The sequence below is a fragment of the Salmo salar genome, chromosome ssa14 (assembly GCF_905237065.1).
Source record: "Salmo salar chromosome ssa14, Ssal_v3.1, whole genome shotgun sequence".
Taxonomy (NCBI): domain Eukaryota; kingdom Metazoa; phylum Chordata; class Actinopteri; order Salmoniformes; family Salmonidae; genus Salmo; species Salmo salar.
The window spans coordinates 36,633,480-36,646,687 of record NC_059455.1 but is presented as its reverse complement, the minus strand read 5'-3'; the positions used below and the strand labels follow the sequence as shown (position 1 = coordinate 36,646,687).

The window sequence follows — 13,208 nt, the reverse complement described above, 5'->3', positions numbered from 1 at the left end:
ATGCCATCACATCTGGTTTGCGCTTAGTGGGACTATCATTTGTTTTTCAACAGGACAATGACCCAACACACCTCCAGGCTGTGTAAAGGCAATTTGACAAAGAAGAAGAGTGATGGAGTGCTGCATCAGATGACCTGGCTTCCACAGTCACCCGACCTCAACCCAATTAGTGGTTGGAGCGTTGAGCCAGTATATACATATATATATATATATATATATATATATATATACACCTTAGCCAAATACGTTTAAACTCAGTTTTTCACAATTCCTGACATTTAATCCTAGTAAAGATTCCCTGTCTTAGGTCAGTTAGGATCACCACTTTATTTTAAGAATGTGAAATGTCAGAATAATAGTAGAGAGAATGATTTATTTCAGCTTTTATTTCTTTAATCACATTCCCAGTGGGTCAGAAGTTTAGATACACTCAATTAGTATTTGGTAGCATTGCCTTTAAATTGTTTAACTAAGGTCAAATGTTTCGCGTAGCCTTCCACAAGCTTTCCACAATAAATTGAGTGAATTTTGGCCCATTCCTCCTGACAGAGCTGGTGTAACTGAGTCAGGTTTGTAGGCTGTCCTTGCTCGTAACACGCTTTTTCAGTTCTGCCCACAAATTTTCTATAGGATTGAGGTCAGGGCTTTGTGATGGCCACTCGAATACCTTGACTTTGTTGTTCTTAAGCCATTTTGCCACAACTTTGGAAGTATGCTTGGGGTCATTGTCCATTTGGAAGACCCATTTGCGACCAAGCTTTAACTTCCTGACTGATGTCTTGAGATGTGCTTCAATATATCCACATCATTTTCCTACCTCATGATGCCATCTATTTTGTGAAGTGCACCAGTCCCTCCTGCAGCAAAGCACCCTCACAATATGATGATGCCACCCCCGTGCTTCAAGGTTGGGATGATGTTCTTCGGCTTGCAAGCCTCCCCCTTTTTCCTCCAAACATAACGACGGTCATTATGGTCAAACAGTTCTATTTTTGTTTCATCAGACCAGAGGACCTTTCTCCAAAAAGTACGATATTTGTCCCCATGTACAGTTGCAAACCATAGTCTGGCTTTTTTATGGCAGTTTTGGAGCAGTGGCTTCTTCCTTGCTGAGTGGCCTTTCAGGTTATGTCGATATAGGACTCATTTTACTGTTGATATAAATACTTTTGTACCCGTTTCCTCCAGCAGGTTCACAAGGTCCTTTGCTGTTGTTCTGGGATTGATTTGCACTTTTCACACCAAAGTACGGTCATCTCTAAGAGACAGAACGCGTGTCCTTCCTGAGCGGTATGACGGCTGCGTGGTCCCATGGTGTTTATACTTGCGTACTATTGTTTTAAAACAGATGACTGTGGTACCTTCAGGCATTTGGAAATTGCTCCCAAGGATGAACCAGACTTGTGGAGGCCCACAATTTTATTTCTGAGGTCTTTGCTGATTTCCTTTGATTTTCCCATGATGTCAAGCAGAGGCACTTAGTTTGAAGATAGGCCTTGAAATACATCCACAGGTACACCTCCAATTGACTCAAATGATGTCAATTAGCCTATCAGAAGCTTCTAAAGCCATGACATCAATTTCTGGAATTTTCCAAGCTGTTTAAATGCACAGTCAACTTAGTGTATGTAAACTTCTGACCCACTGTAATTGTGACACAGTGAATTATAAGTGAAATAATCTGTCTGTAAACAATTGTTGGAAAAATGACTTGTGTCATGCACAAAGTAGATGTCCTAACCGACTTGCCAAAACTATAGTTTGTTAACAAGAAATGTGTGGAGTGATTGAAAAATTAGTTTTAATGACTCCAACCTAAGTGTATGTAAACTTCCGACTTCAAGGAGATATATATATATATATATATATATCCCTCACTCTCTCTCCCCCCTCATTTCTCTCTCTCGTGCTCTATTTCCTCAGGTTACCTCAGGCAGGGTAATACAGGTAAGGAGGATATCATCATTTCTGTTGTTATCGCCTGTTTCTGTGGAGTGACTCAGCCAGCATGTTGTTATCTCCTGTTTATGTGGAGTAACTCAGCCAGCATGTTGTTATCTCCTGTTTCTGTGGAGTAACTCAGCCAGCCTGTTGTTATCTCCTGTTTCTGTGGAGTAACTCAGCCAGCCTGTTGTTATCTCCTGTTTCTGTGGAGTAACTCAGCCAGCATGTTGTTATCTCCTGTTTCTGTGGAGTAACTCAGCCAGCCTGTTGTTATCTCCTGTTTCTGTGTAGTGACTCAGCCAGCATGTTGTTATCTCCTGTTTCTGTGGAGTAACTCAGCCAGCCTGTTGTTATCTCCTGTTTCTGTGGAGTGACTCAGCCAGCATGTTGTTATCTCCTGTTTTTGTGGTGTGACTCAGCCAGCATGTTGTTATCTCCTGTTTCTGTGGAGTAACTCAGCCAGCATGTTGTTATCTCCTGTTGCTGTGGAGTAACTCAGCCAGCCTGTTGTTATCTCCTGTTTCTGTGGAGTGACTCAGCCAGCATGTTGTTATCTCCTGTTTCTGTGGAGTGACTCAGCCAGCATGTTGTTATCTCCTGTTTCTGTGGAGTAACTCAGCCAGCATGTTGTTATCTCCTGTTGCTGTGGAGTAACTCAGCCAGCCTGTTGATATCTTCTGTTGCTGTGGAGTAACTCAGCCAGCCTGTTGATATCTTCTGTTGCTGTGGCGTGACTCAGCCAGCCTGTTGTTATCTCCTGTTTCTGTGGAGTGACTCAGCCAGCATGTTGTTATCTCCTGTTTTTGTGGAGTGACTCAGCCAGCATGTTGTTATCTCCTGTTTCTGTGGAGTAACTCAGCCAGCCTGTTGTTATCTCCTGTTTCTGTGGAGTAACTCAGCCAGCCTGTTGTTATCTCCTGTTTCTGTGGAGTAACTCAGCCAGCCTGTTGTTATCTCCTGTTTCTGTGGAGTAACTCAGCCAGCATGTTGTTATCTCCTGTTTCTGTGGAGTAACTCAGCCAGCCTGTTGTTATCTCCTGTTTCTGTGTAGTGACTCAGCCAGCATGTTGTTATCTCCTGTTTCTGTGGAGTAACTCAGCCAGCCTGTTGTTATCTCCTGTTTCTGTGGAGTGACTCAGCCAGCATGTTGTTATCTCCTGTTTTTGTGGTGTGACTCAGCCAGCATGTTGTTATCTCCTGTTTCTGTGGAGTAACTCAGCCAGCATGTTGTTATCTCCTGTTGCTGTGGAGTAACTCAGCCAGCCTGTTGTTATCTCCTGTTTCTGTGGAGTGACTCAGCCAGCATGTTGTTATCTCCTGTTTCTGTGGAGTGACTCAGCCAGCATGTTGTTATCTCCTGTTTCTGTGGAGTAACTCAGCCAGCATGTTGTTATCTCCTGTTGCTGTGGAGTAACTCAGCCAGCCTGTTGATATCTTCTGTTGCTGTGGAGTAACTCAGCCAGCCTGTTGATATCTTCTGTTGCTGTGGCGTGACTCAGCCAGCCTGTTGTTATCTCCTGTTTCTGTGGAGTGACTCAGCCAGCATGTTGTTATCTCCTGTTTTTGTGGAGTGACTCAGCCAGCATGTTGTTATCTCCTGTTTCTGTGGAGTGACTCAGCCAGCATGTTGTTATCTCCTGTTTCTGTGGAGTAACTCAGCCAGCATGTTGTTATCTCCTGTTGCTGTGGAGTAACTCAGCCAGCCTGTTGATATCTTCTGTGGCTGTGGCCAGCCTGTTGATATCTTCTGTTGCCGTGGCGTGACACAGCCAACCTGTGTGTTCTGTGTCATCTGAAGTAAGTACCTGTAACTCTTCTCCTATCTTAAGCACTCAGCCAGTGGCACAAAGCAGGAGCCTTGAATCATCAAGATGGGTGTTAGTGTGGTCTTTATCAAACTGTTAACCACACTTGGGTCAAATACATACAATGTACGTCAAACTGTCAAATGCTTGATTGAGGTTGCGATCAAGCTTACCTCTACTATTTGAAATAGGTATTTTATTTTAAGTTGGTTGTGTGGTTAACATGTAGCATGTAGTATTTTAATGCTAGAACCCACAGCTTTGGTGTTGTCAGCAAACTACCAGGTTGTAGAAATCACACTGAAATCTTTTCAATGGAGGTGCCATCAGTTAAAGAAAAGAAACATTCAAGATTTCAGCTCTTTCTTTCTCTTCAGCTGGTTTCTACGGTTACATCCCTATGTCATTTCTTGCCGAATGCCTTTTCGTTCATTCATTCATTCATTCATTCATTCATTCATTCATTCATTCATTCATTCATTCATTCATTCATTCACTCCTTCTCTCCATTCCTCTCTTGTGTTTTAACGAGGCATGACTCTGGCATTCTGATACTCCCTGGGTTGTTTCCTTCACAGCAGCCTGTTACACAACCCAACGCCAGTGTTACAATACAATATGCACCCCCCCAAATCACAGCCTGTTACACAACCCAACGCCGGTGTTACATAACAATATGCACCCCCTCCCCAAATCACAGCCTGTTACACAACCCAACGCCAGTGTTACAATACAATATGCACCCCCTCCCCAAATCACAGCCTGTTACACAACCCAACGTCAGGGTTACAATACAATATGCACCCCCTCCCCAAATCACAGCCTGTTACACAACCCAACGTCAGTGTTACAATACAATATGCACCCCCTCCCCAAATCACAGTCTGTTACACAACCCAACGTCAGGGTTACAATACAATATGCACCCCCTCCCCAAATCACAGCCTGTTACACAACCCAACGTCAGGGTTACAATACAATATGCACCCCCTCCCCAAATCACAGCCTGTTACACAACCCAACGTCAGTGTTACAAAACAATATGCACCCCCTCCCCAAATCACAGCCTGTTACACAACCCAACGTCAGTGTTACAATACAATATGCACCCCCTAGCCAAATCGCAGCCGGCAAAAAAACGAAGCCAGCGAATAATTTGTAAATTCCCCCTCCAGACTCCAGATATAGCTAGAAGTCATCTCTCTCTCTCTCTCAAAATTCAAAGGGCTTCATTGGCATGGGAAACACATGTTTACATTGCTAAAGCAAGTGAAATGGATAATAAACAATATAAAATGAACAGTAAACATTACACTCACAAAAGTTCCAAAGGAACAACGGTGTGTGTGTGTGTGTGTGTGTGTGTGTGTGTGTGTGTGTGTGTGTGTGTGTGTGTGTGTGTGTGTGTTTGTGTGGATCGGGTTGAAGGGATCCCGTATGGCTGCCTCAGACAGGAAGTGATGTCACAGTGTTACTCACCCCCTCTGCAGGGTATGCCTCCCAGCCCAGGTCTCCCAGAGCAGACATGGAGTCCAACAACGTCACTGCAGACAGACAGAGACAGCGAGAACAGACTGGTTAACACAACAAATAGAACTACAGGAGGTTAAATTGGTTATTGGAACAGCTGTACTGTCTGGTCAAAGGTTTTCTAGGTTTTCTCTTTTGTACTGTGACCTGGCCAAGATAAAGGACAGCAGTTCGACACATACAACAACACAGAGTTACACATGGATTAAACAAACATACAGTCAATAATACAGTAGAAAAAAAGAAAAATCTATATACAGTGAGTGCAAATGAGGTAAGATAAGGGAGGTAAGGCAATACATAGGACATGGTGGCGAAGTAATTACAATATAGCAATTAGACACTGGAATGGTAGATGTGCAGAAGATGAATGTGCAAGTAGAGAATCACCAGCAGCGAGAGCGACATCATTGATGTATACAGAGAAGAGAGTCGGCCCGAGAATTGAACTCTGTGGCACCCCCATAGAGACTGCCAGAGGTCCGGACAACAGGCCCTCCGATTTGACACACTGAACTCTATCAGAGAAGTAGTTGGTGAACCAGGCGAGGCAATTATTTGAGAAACCAAGGCTGTTGAGTCTGCCAATAAGAATGTGGTGATTGACAGAGTCAAAAGCCTTCGCCAGGTCGATGAATACGGCTGCACAGTAATGTCTCTTATCGATGGCGGTTATGATATCGTTTAGGACCTTGAGCGTGGCTGAGGTGCACCCTTGACCAGCTCTGAAACCAGATTGAATAGCGGAAAAAGTATGGTGGGATTCGAAATGGTCGGTAATCTGTTTGTTGACTTGGCTTTCCAAGTAGCAATTTGGGTCGAGAGTGTCTCCCCCTTTGAAGAGGGGGATGGTCGCGGCAGCTTTCCAATCTTTGGGAATCTCAGACAATATGAAAGAGAGGTTGAACAGGCTAGTAATAGTGGTTGCAACAATTTCGGCAGATAATTTTAAAAAGAGAGGGTCCAGATTGTCTAGCCAGGCTGATTTGTAGGGGTCCAGGTTTTGCAGTTCTTTAAGAACATCAGCTATCTGGATTTGGGTGAAGGAGAAATGGGGAGGCTTGGGCGAGTTGCTGTGGAGAGTGCAGGGCTGTTGACCGGGGTAGGGGTAGCCAGGTGGAAAGCATGGCCAGCCATAGAAAAATGCTTCTTGAAATTCTCAATTATAGTGGATTTATCGGTGGTGACAGTGTTTCCTAGCCTCAGTGCAGTGGGCAGCTGGGAGGAGGTGCTCTTATTCTCCATGGACTTTACAGTGTCCAATAACTTTTTTGAGTTTGTGCTACAGGATGCACATTTCTGCTTGAAAAAGCAAGCCTTAGCTTTCCTGACTGCCTCTGTATATTTGTTCCTAACATCCCTGAAAAGTTGCATATCACGGGGGCTATTGTCACGTCCTGACCAGTATAGGGGTTATTTGTTATTATTGTTTGGTCAGGACGTGGCAGGGGGTGTTTGTTTTGTGTGGTTCAGGGTGTGTTTTGTGTATGTGTTTAGGTAGAGGGGTGATTTGATTTATTAGTCCGGGGTTTGTTAGTCATTGTTCTATGTTAGTATATTTCTATCTAGTTTTCTGTATTTCTATGTTTAGTTAATTGGGGTTGGAGCTTCAATTGGAGGCAGCTGGTTATGGTTGCCTCTGATTGTGGGTCCTATAATTAGGAGTTTGTTTTTCATGGGTTTTTGTGGGACATTGTGCTTGTTTAGCTGTTTGCCTGACAAGACTGTCAAGTTCGTTTGTGTTTTTGTATACGTTATATGTGTTTTCCTTCTTCACCAAATAAAAAGAAGATGAGCGTACATTTTCCCGCTGCGTCTTGGTCTCTACCCTACAACACCCGTGATAGAATCTCCCACCAACCACAGACCAAGCAGCGGAGGAAGCAGCAACAGAAGGACTGTCGGGAATCATGGACATGGGAGAAAATTCTGGACGGGGCTGGACCATGGCACCAGGCTGGGGAATATCGTCGCCCACCGGAGGAGATAGAGACAGCCAAGGCAGAGCGGCGTTGGTATGAGGCTTTATACGCGCCGATAGGGAAGCACAAGAGGCACCCCCAATAATTTTTTTGGGGGGGGGAGACGGTAGTTTGGCTGGGCCAAGGGTGAGCCCTAAGCCAGCTCCCCGTGCTTATTATGGGAAGCAACTGGAGTGGAGAACGCCGGAGTATGCGGAAGTGCGCACGATCTCGCCCGTGCGCACGCACAGTCCAGTGCGAGCGATCCCAGCCCCTCGCAAGTGCCGTGCTAGAGTAGGCATCCAGCCTGGAAGGAGGATGCCTGCACAACGCATCTGGCCACCAGTGCGCCTCCTAGGCCCAGGCTATCCTACACCTGCTCTACGCACGGCAACCATCAGGTCTCTGCACAGCCCAGTTCGCCCTGTACCAGCACTCCGCTTGTGCGGGCTGCTAGATCCATCCAGCCAGGATGGGTTGTGCAAGAGGTGCGCTCCAGACCTCCAGTGCTTACCCATGTCCCGGTGTATCCAGTTCCTGCTTCTCGTGCTGACCCTGAGGTGTCTGGCGTCTCCTAAACCAGCACCACGCACCAGGCTTCCAGTGCGTCAGCCCAGTCCAACTCGTCCTGTTCCTGCTCCCCGCACTAGCCCTGAGGTGCGTGTCCCCAGTCTGGTACCTCCACTACCAGCCCCACGCATTAGGCTTCCAGTGCGTCAGCCCAGTGCCAGTCTAGAGTGTCCGGCAACAGTACCTCGTCCAGAGTGTCCGGCAACAGTACCTCGTCCAGAGTGTCCGGCAACAGTACCTCGTCCAGAGTGTCCGGCAACAGTACCTCGTCCAGAGAGTCCGGCAACAGTACCTCGTCCAGAGAGTCCGGCAACAGTACCTCGTCCAGAGTGTCCGGCAACAGTACCTCGTCCAGAGTGTCCGGCAACAGTACCTCGTCCAGAGTGTCCGGCAACAGTTTCTCGTCCAGAGTGTCCGGCAACAGTACCTCGTCCAGAGTATCCGGCAACAGTACCTCGTCCAGAGTATCCGGTAACAGTGTCTAGTCCGGAACCGAGTGAGACGGCCTACTGTCTGGAACCGAGTGAGACGGCCTACTGTCCGGAACCGAGTGAGACGGCCTACCACTGTCCGGAACCGAGTGAGACGGCCTACCACTGTCCGGAACCGAGTGAGACGGCCTACAGTCCGGCACCGAGTGAGACGGCCTACAGTCCGGCACCGAGTGAGACGGCCTACAGTCCGGCACCGAGTGAGTCGGCCTACAGTCCGGAACCGAGTGAGTCTGCCTACAGTCCGGAACCGAGTGAGTCGGCCTACAGTCCAAAGCTCCTAGAGTCGGTCTACAGTCCAGAGCTCCTAGAGTCGCCCTACAGTCCAGAGCTCCCAGAGCCCAATCCAGGGTCTTCAGTGACTGGCCTCAGGCAGAGGTATGCAGTGGGGGTGGTTTGGTCCGGTAGGGGATTAAGGCCTGCGCCTAAGCCACCTCCACTGTAGGAGGTTTGGGGAGGGGGGGTGTAGCACAGGAGCCATCGGTGACGGCTGCCACCCTCCCTTCCCTCCCTTTAGTTTTGGGATTTAGTTTTGTTTTGGGGGTTATTTTTGGTTATTTGTGTGAGGTGCATCTGGGGTCTACACCTTTTGGGGGGGGGGGTACTGTCACGTCCTGACCAGTATAGGGGTTATTTGTTATTATAGTTTGGTCAGGATGTGGCAGGGGGTGTTTGTTTTATGTGGTTCAGGGTGTGTTTTGTGTATGTGTTTAGGTAGAGGGGTGATTTGATTTATTAGTCCGGGGTTTGTTAGTCATTGTTCTATGTTAGTATATTTCTATGTTCTATCTAGTCTTTTGTATTTCTATGTTTAGTTAATTGGGGTTGGACCTTCAATTGGAGGCAGCTGGTTATTGTTGCCTCTGATTGAGGGTCCTATAATTAGGAGTTTGTTTTTCATGGGTTTTTGTGGGACATTGTGCTTGTTTAGCTGTTTGCCTGACAAGACTGTCAAGTTTGTTTGTGTTTTTGTATACGTTATATGTGTTTTCCTTCTTCACCAAATAAAAAGAAGATGTGTGTACATTTTCCCGCTGCGTCTTGGTCTCTACCCTACGACACCCGTGACAGCTATTCGATGCTAATGCGGTACGCCACAGGATGTTTTTGTGCTGGTCAAGGGCAGTCAGGTCTGGAGAGAACCAAGGGCTAGATCTGTTCCTGGTTAAAAAAAAATTAAAGGGGCATGCTTATTTAAGATGTTGAGGAAGGCACTTTTAAAGAATGACCAGGCATCCTCTACTGACGGGATGAGGTCAATATCCTTCCAGGATACCGGGGCCAGGTCGATTAGGAAGGCCTGCTCGCTGAAGTATTTTAGGGAGCATTTGATAGTGATGAGGGGTGGTCGCAGACCCGTTACGGATGCAGGCAATGAAGCAGTGATCGCTGAGATCTTGGTTGAAAACAGGTATATTTGGAGGGCAAGTTGGTTAGGATGATATCTATGAGGGTGCCCGTATTTACGGATTTGGGGTTGTACCTGGTGGGTTCATTGATCATTTGTTAGAGATTGAGGGCATCAAGCTTAGATTGTAGGATGGCCGGGGTGTTAAGCATGTCCCAGTTTAGGTCACCTAGCAGCACGAGCTCTGAAGATAGATGGTGGGCAATCAATTCACATATGGTGTCCAGGGCACAGCTGGGGGCAGATGGTGGTCTATAGCAAGCGGCAACGGTGACAGACTTGTTTCTGGAAAGGTGGATTTTTAAAAGTAGAAGCTCAAATTGTTTGGGTACAGACCTGGATAGTAAGACAGAACTCTGCAGGCTACCTCTGCAGTAGATTACAACAACGCTCCCTTTGGCAGTTCTATGTTGTCGGAAAATGTTATAGTTAGGGATGAACATTTCAGGGTTTTTGGTGGTGTACCTGAGCCAGGATTCAGACACGGCCAGGACATCAGGGTTGGCAGAGTGTGCTAGGGCAGTGAATAAAACAAACTTAGGGAGGAGGCTTCTAATGTTAACATGCATGAAACCAAGGCTTTTACAGTTACAGAAGTCAACAAATGATAGTGCCTGGGGAATAGGAGTGGAGCTAGGCACTGCAGGGCCTGGATTAACCTCCACATCACCAGAGGAACAGAGGAGGAGTAGGATAAGGGTACAGCTAAAGGCTAAAATAACTGCGGGATGATGCCAGGTCAACGGGATAGTGCTTACATACAGCATGTTAAATAGAACAGGTCCCATGTAGTTCAGCTGGTAGAGCATGGTGCTTGCAATGCCAGGGGTGTGGGTTTGATTCCCACGGGGAACCAGTATGAAAATGGATGCACTCACTACTGTAAGTTGCTATGGATAAGAGCGTCAGCTAAATGATATAAATATGATACATGCTGCCTCTGACTCTCCCAGGTTCACATCTCCGTACCCTCACCACTTTCCTCAGCAACGGGATTAAGAGGTATTCAGAGACCAGGCTGGGGAGAGGGAGGAAGGTAGAAGGAGAGAAACAGAATTATGAAGAGGGAGGAAGACAGAAAGGCTATGAGCTAGCTAGAAGGCTAAGTGTGTATTCAGATGGAGCCAGTTACTCCCAAGGTGTGTGAACTGTGTCTTCCCTGCCTGACGCCCAATCAGCCCTAATCACAGCCTCACCACTGCTAACTATTAATATTTAATTATCCTCCATCTGCAGAAGCTCCTGACTCCTCTCTGTCTCACTCCACGCTATCTCACTCCTTCTGTCTCTCTCTATCTCACTCTTCCTGTTTCTCTCTTATCTCACTCCTCCCTGTCTCTCTCCTATCTCACTCCTCCCTGTCTCTCTCTATCTCACTCCTCCCTGTCTCTCTCCTATCACACTCCTCTCTGTCTCTCTCCTTCTCACTCCACTGTCTCTCTCTATCTCACTCCTCACTGTCTCTCTCTATCTCACTCCTCTGTCTCTCTCTATCTGACTACTCTCTGTCTCTCTCTATCTCACTCATCATCTCTCTCTCCTCTCTATCTCACTCCTCTCTGTCTCTCTCCTCAGTACTCTCTCTCTCTCTCACTCCTTTGTCTTTCTCTATCTGACTACTCTCTGCCTCGCTCCTCTCTATCTCACTTCTCTGTCTCTCTCCTCTCTATCTCTCTCCTCTCTATCTCACTGTCTCTCTCCTCTCTATCTCACTCCTCCCTGTCTCTCTCCTATCTCACTCCTCCCTGTCTCTCTCTGTCTCTCTCCTATCTCACTCCTCTCTGTCTCTCTCCTATCTCACTCCTCTGTCTCTCTCCTATCTCACTCCTCCCTGTCTCTCTCCTATCTCACTCCTCTCTGTCTCTCTCTATCTCACTCCTCCCTGTCTCTCTCCTATCTCACTCCTCACTGTCTCTCTCTATCTCACTCCTCCCTGTCTCTCTCCTCTCTATCCCCTCCTCGCTGTCTCTCTCTATCTCACTCCTCCTGTCTCTCTCATATCTCACTTCTGCTGTCTCTCTCCTCACTGTATCTCTACTCTCTATCCCCATCCCGCTGTCTCTCTTCTCTCTATCTCACTCTTCCTGTCTCTCTCATATCTCACTCCTCTCTGTCTCTCTCTATCTCACTCCTCTGTCTATCTCACTCCTCACTGTCTCTCTCTATCTCACTCCTCACTGTCTCTCTCTATCTCACTCCTCTCTGTCTCTCTCTATCTCACTCCTCTGTCTCTCTCTATCTGACTACTCTCTGTCTCTCTCTATCTCACTCATCTGTCTCGCTCCTCTCTATCTCACTCCTCTGTCTCTATCTATCTCACTCATCTGTCTCGCTCCTCTCTATCTCACTCCTCTCTGTCTCTCTAATCTCTATCTCACTCCTCTCTCTCTCTATCTCACTCCTCTCTCTCTATCTGACTACTCTCTGTCTCTATCTCACTCATCTGTCTTCTCTCTCTATCTCACTCCTCTCTGTCTCTCTCTCTCTCTATCTCTCTTAGCTCTGTCTTTCTATCTCACTGTCTCTCTCCTCTCTATCTCACTCCTCTCTGTCTCTCTCCTCTCTATCTCACTCCTCACTGTCTCTCTCATCTCTATCTCACTTTGCACTGTCTCTCTATCCCACTCCTCACTGTCTCTCTCCTCCCTATCTCACTGTTTCTCTCCCTCTATCTCAATGTCTCTCTCCTCTCTATTTCACACCTCGCTCTCTCTCCTCTCTATCTCACTCTCTATCTGTTTCTCTCTATCTCACTCCTCTGTCTCTCTATATCTGACTACTCTCTGTCTCTCTCTATCTCACTCTCTCTGTCTCTATCTGTCTCACTCATCTGTCTCTGCTCATCTCTACCTCACTCCTCTCTGTCTCTCTCTCTCTCTCACTCCTCACTGTCTCTCTCTCTCTATCTCACTGTCTCTCTCCTCTCTGTCTCACTCCTCACTGTCTCTCTCCTCTCTATCTCACTCCTCTCTGTCTCTGTCTCTCTCTCTCTCACCTCTCTGTCTCTGTCTCTCTATCACACTCTGCTATCTCTCTCTCTCTATCTCACTCTCTGCTGTCTCTCTATCTCACTCCTCTCTGTCTCTCTCTCTCTCTATCTCACTCTTCTCTGTCTCTCTCCTCTCTATCTAACTCCTCCCTGTCTCGCTCTATCTCATTCCTCACTGTCTCTCTCTATCTCACTCCTCACTGTCTCTATCTCACTCCTCTCTGTCTCTCTCTATTTCACTCTGTCTATCTCTATCTGACTACTCTCTGTCTCTCTCTATCTCACTCCTCTGTCTCCATCTATCTCACACATCTGTTTCGCTCCTCTCTATCTCACTCCTCTCTGTATCTCTCCTCTCTATCTCACTGTCTCTGTCCTCTCTATCTCACTCCTCACTGTCTCTCTCCTCTCTATCTCACTCCTTGCTCTCTATCTCACTCCTCACTGTCTCTCTCCTCTCTATCCCACTCCCCACTGTCTCTCACCTCTCTATCGCACTCCTCTCTATCT

The 13,208-nt window shown here is 46.9% G+C and overlaps 1 protein-coding gene across 6 annotated transcripts in view; it reads right to left on the bottom strand.

Annotated features, from left to right (window-relative positions):
• LOC106569453 (ephrin type-A receptor 3-like) overlaps positions 1-13,208 on the bottom strand; it is a 242,004-nt gene that overhangs the window by 184,162 nt on the left and 44,634 nt on the right. For all 6 annotated transcript variants that reach the window (XM_045694303.1, XM_045694304.1, XM_045694299.1 and 3 more), the window contains exon 2: positions 5,229-5,293. In XM_045694303.1, coding sequence (XP_045550259.1) covers positions 5,229-5,293 — 65 coding nt within the window. The remainder of the gene's footprint in view (positions 1-5,228; positions 5,294-13,208) is intronic.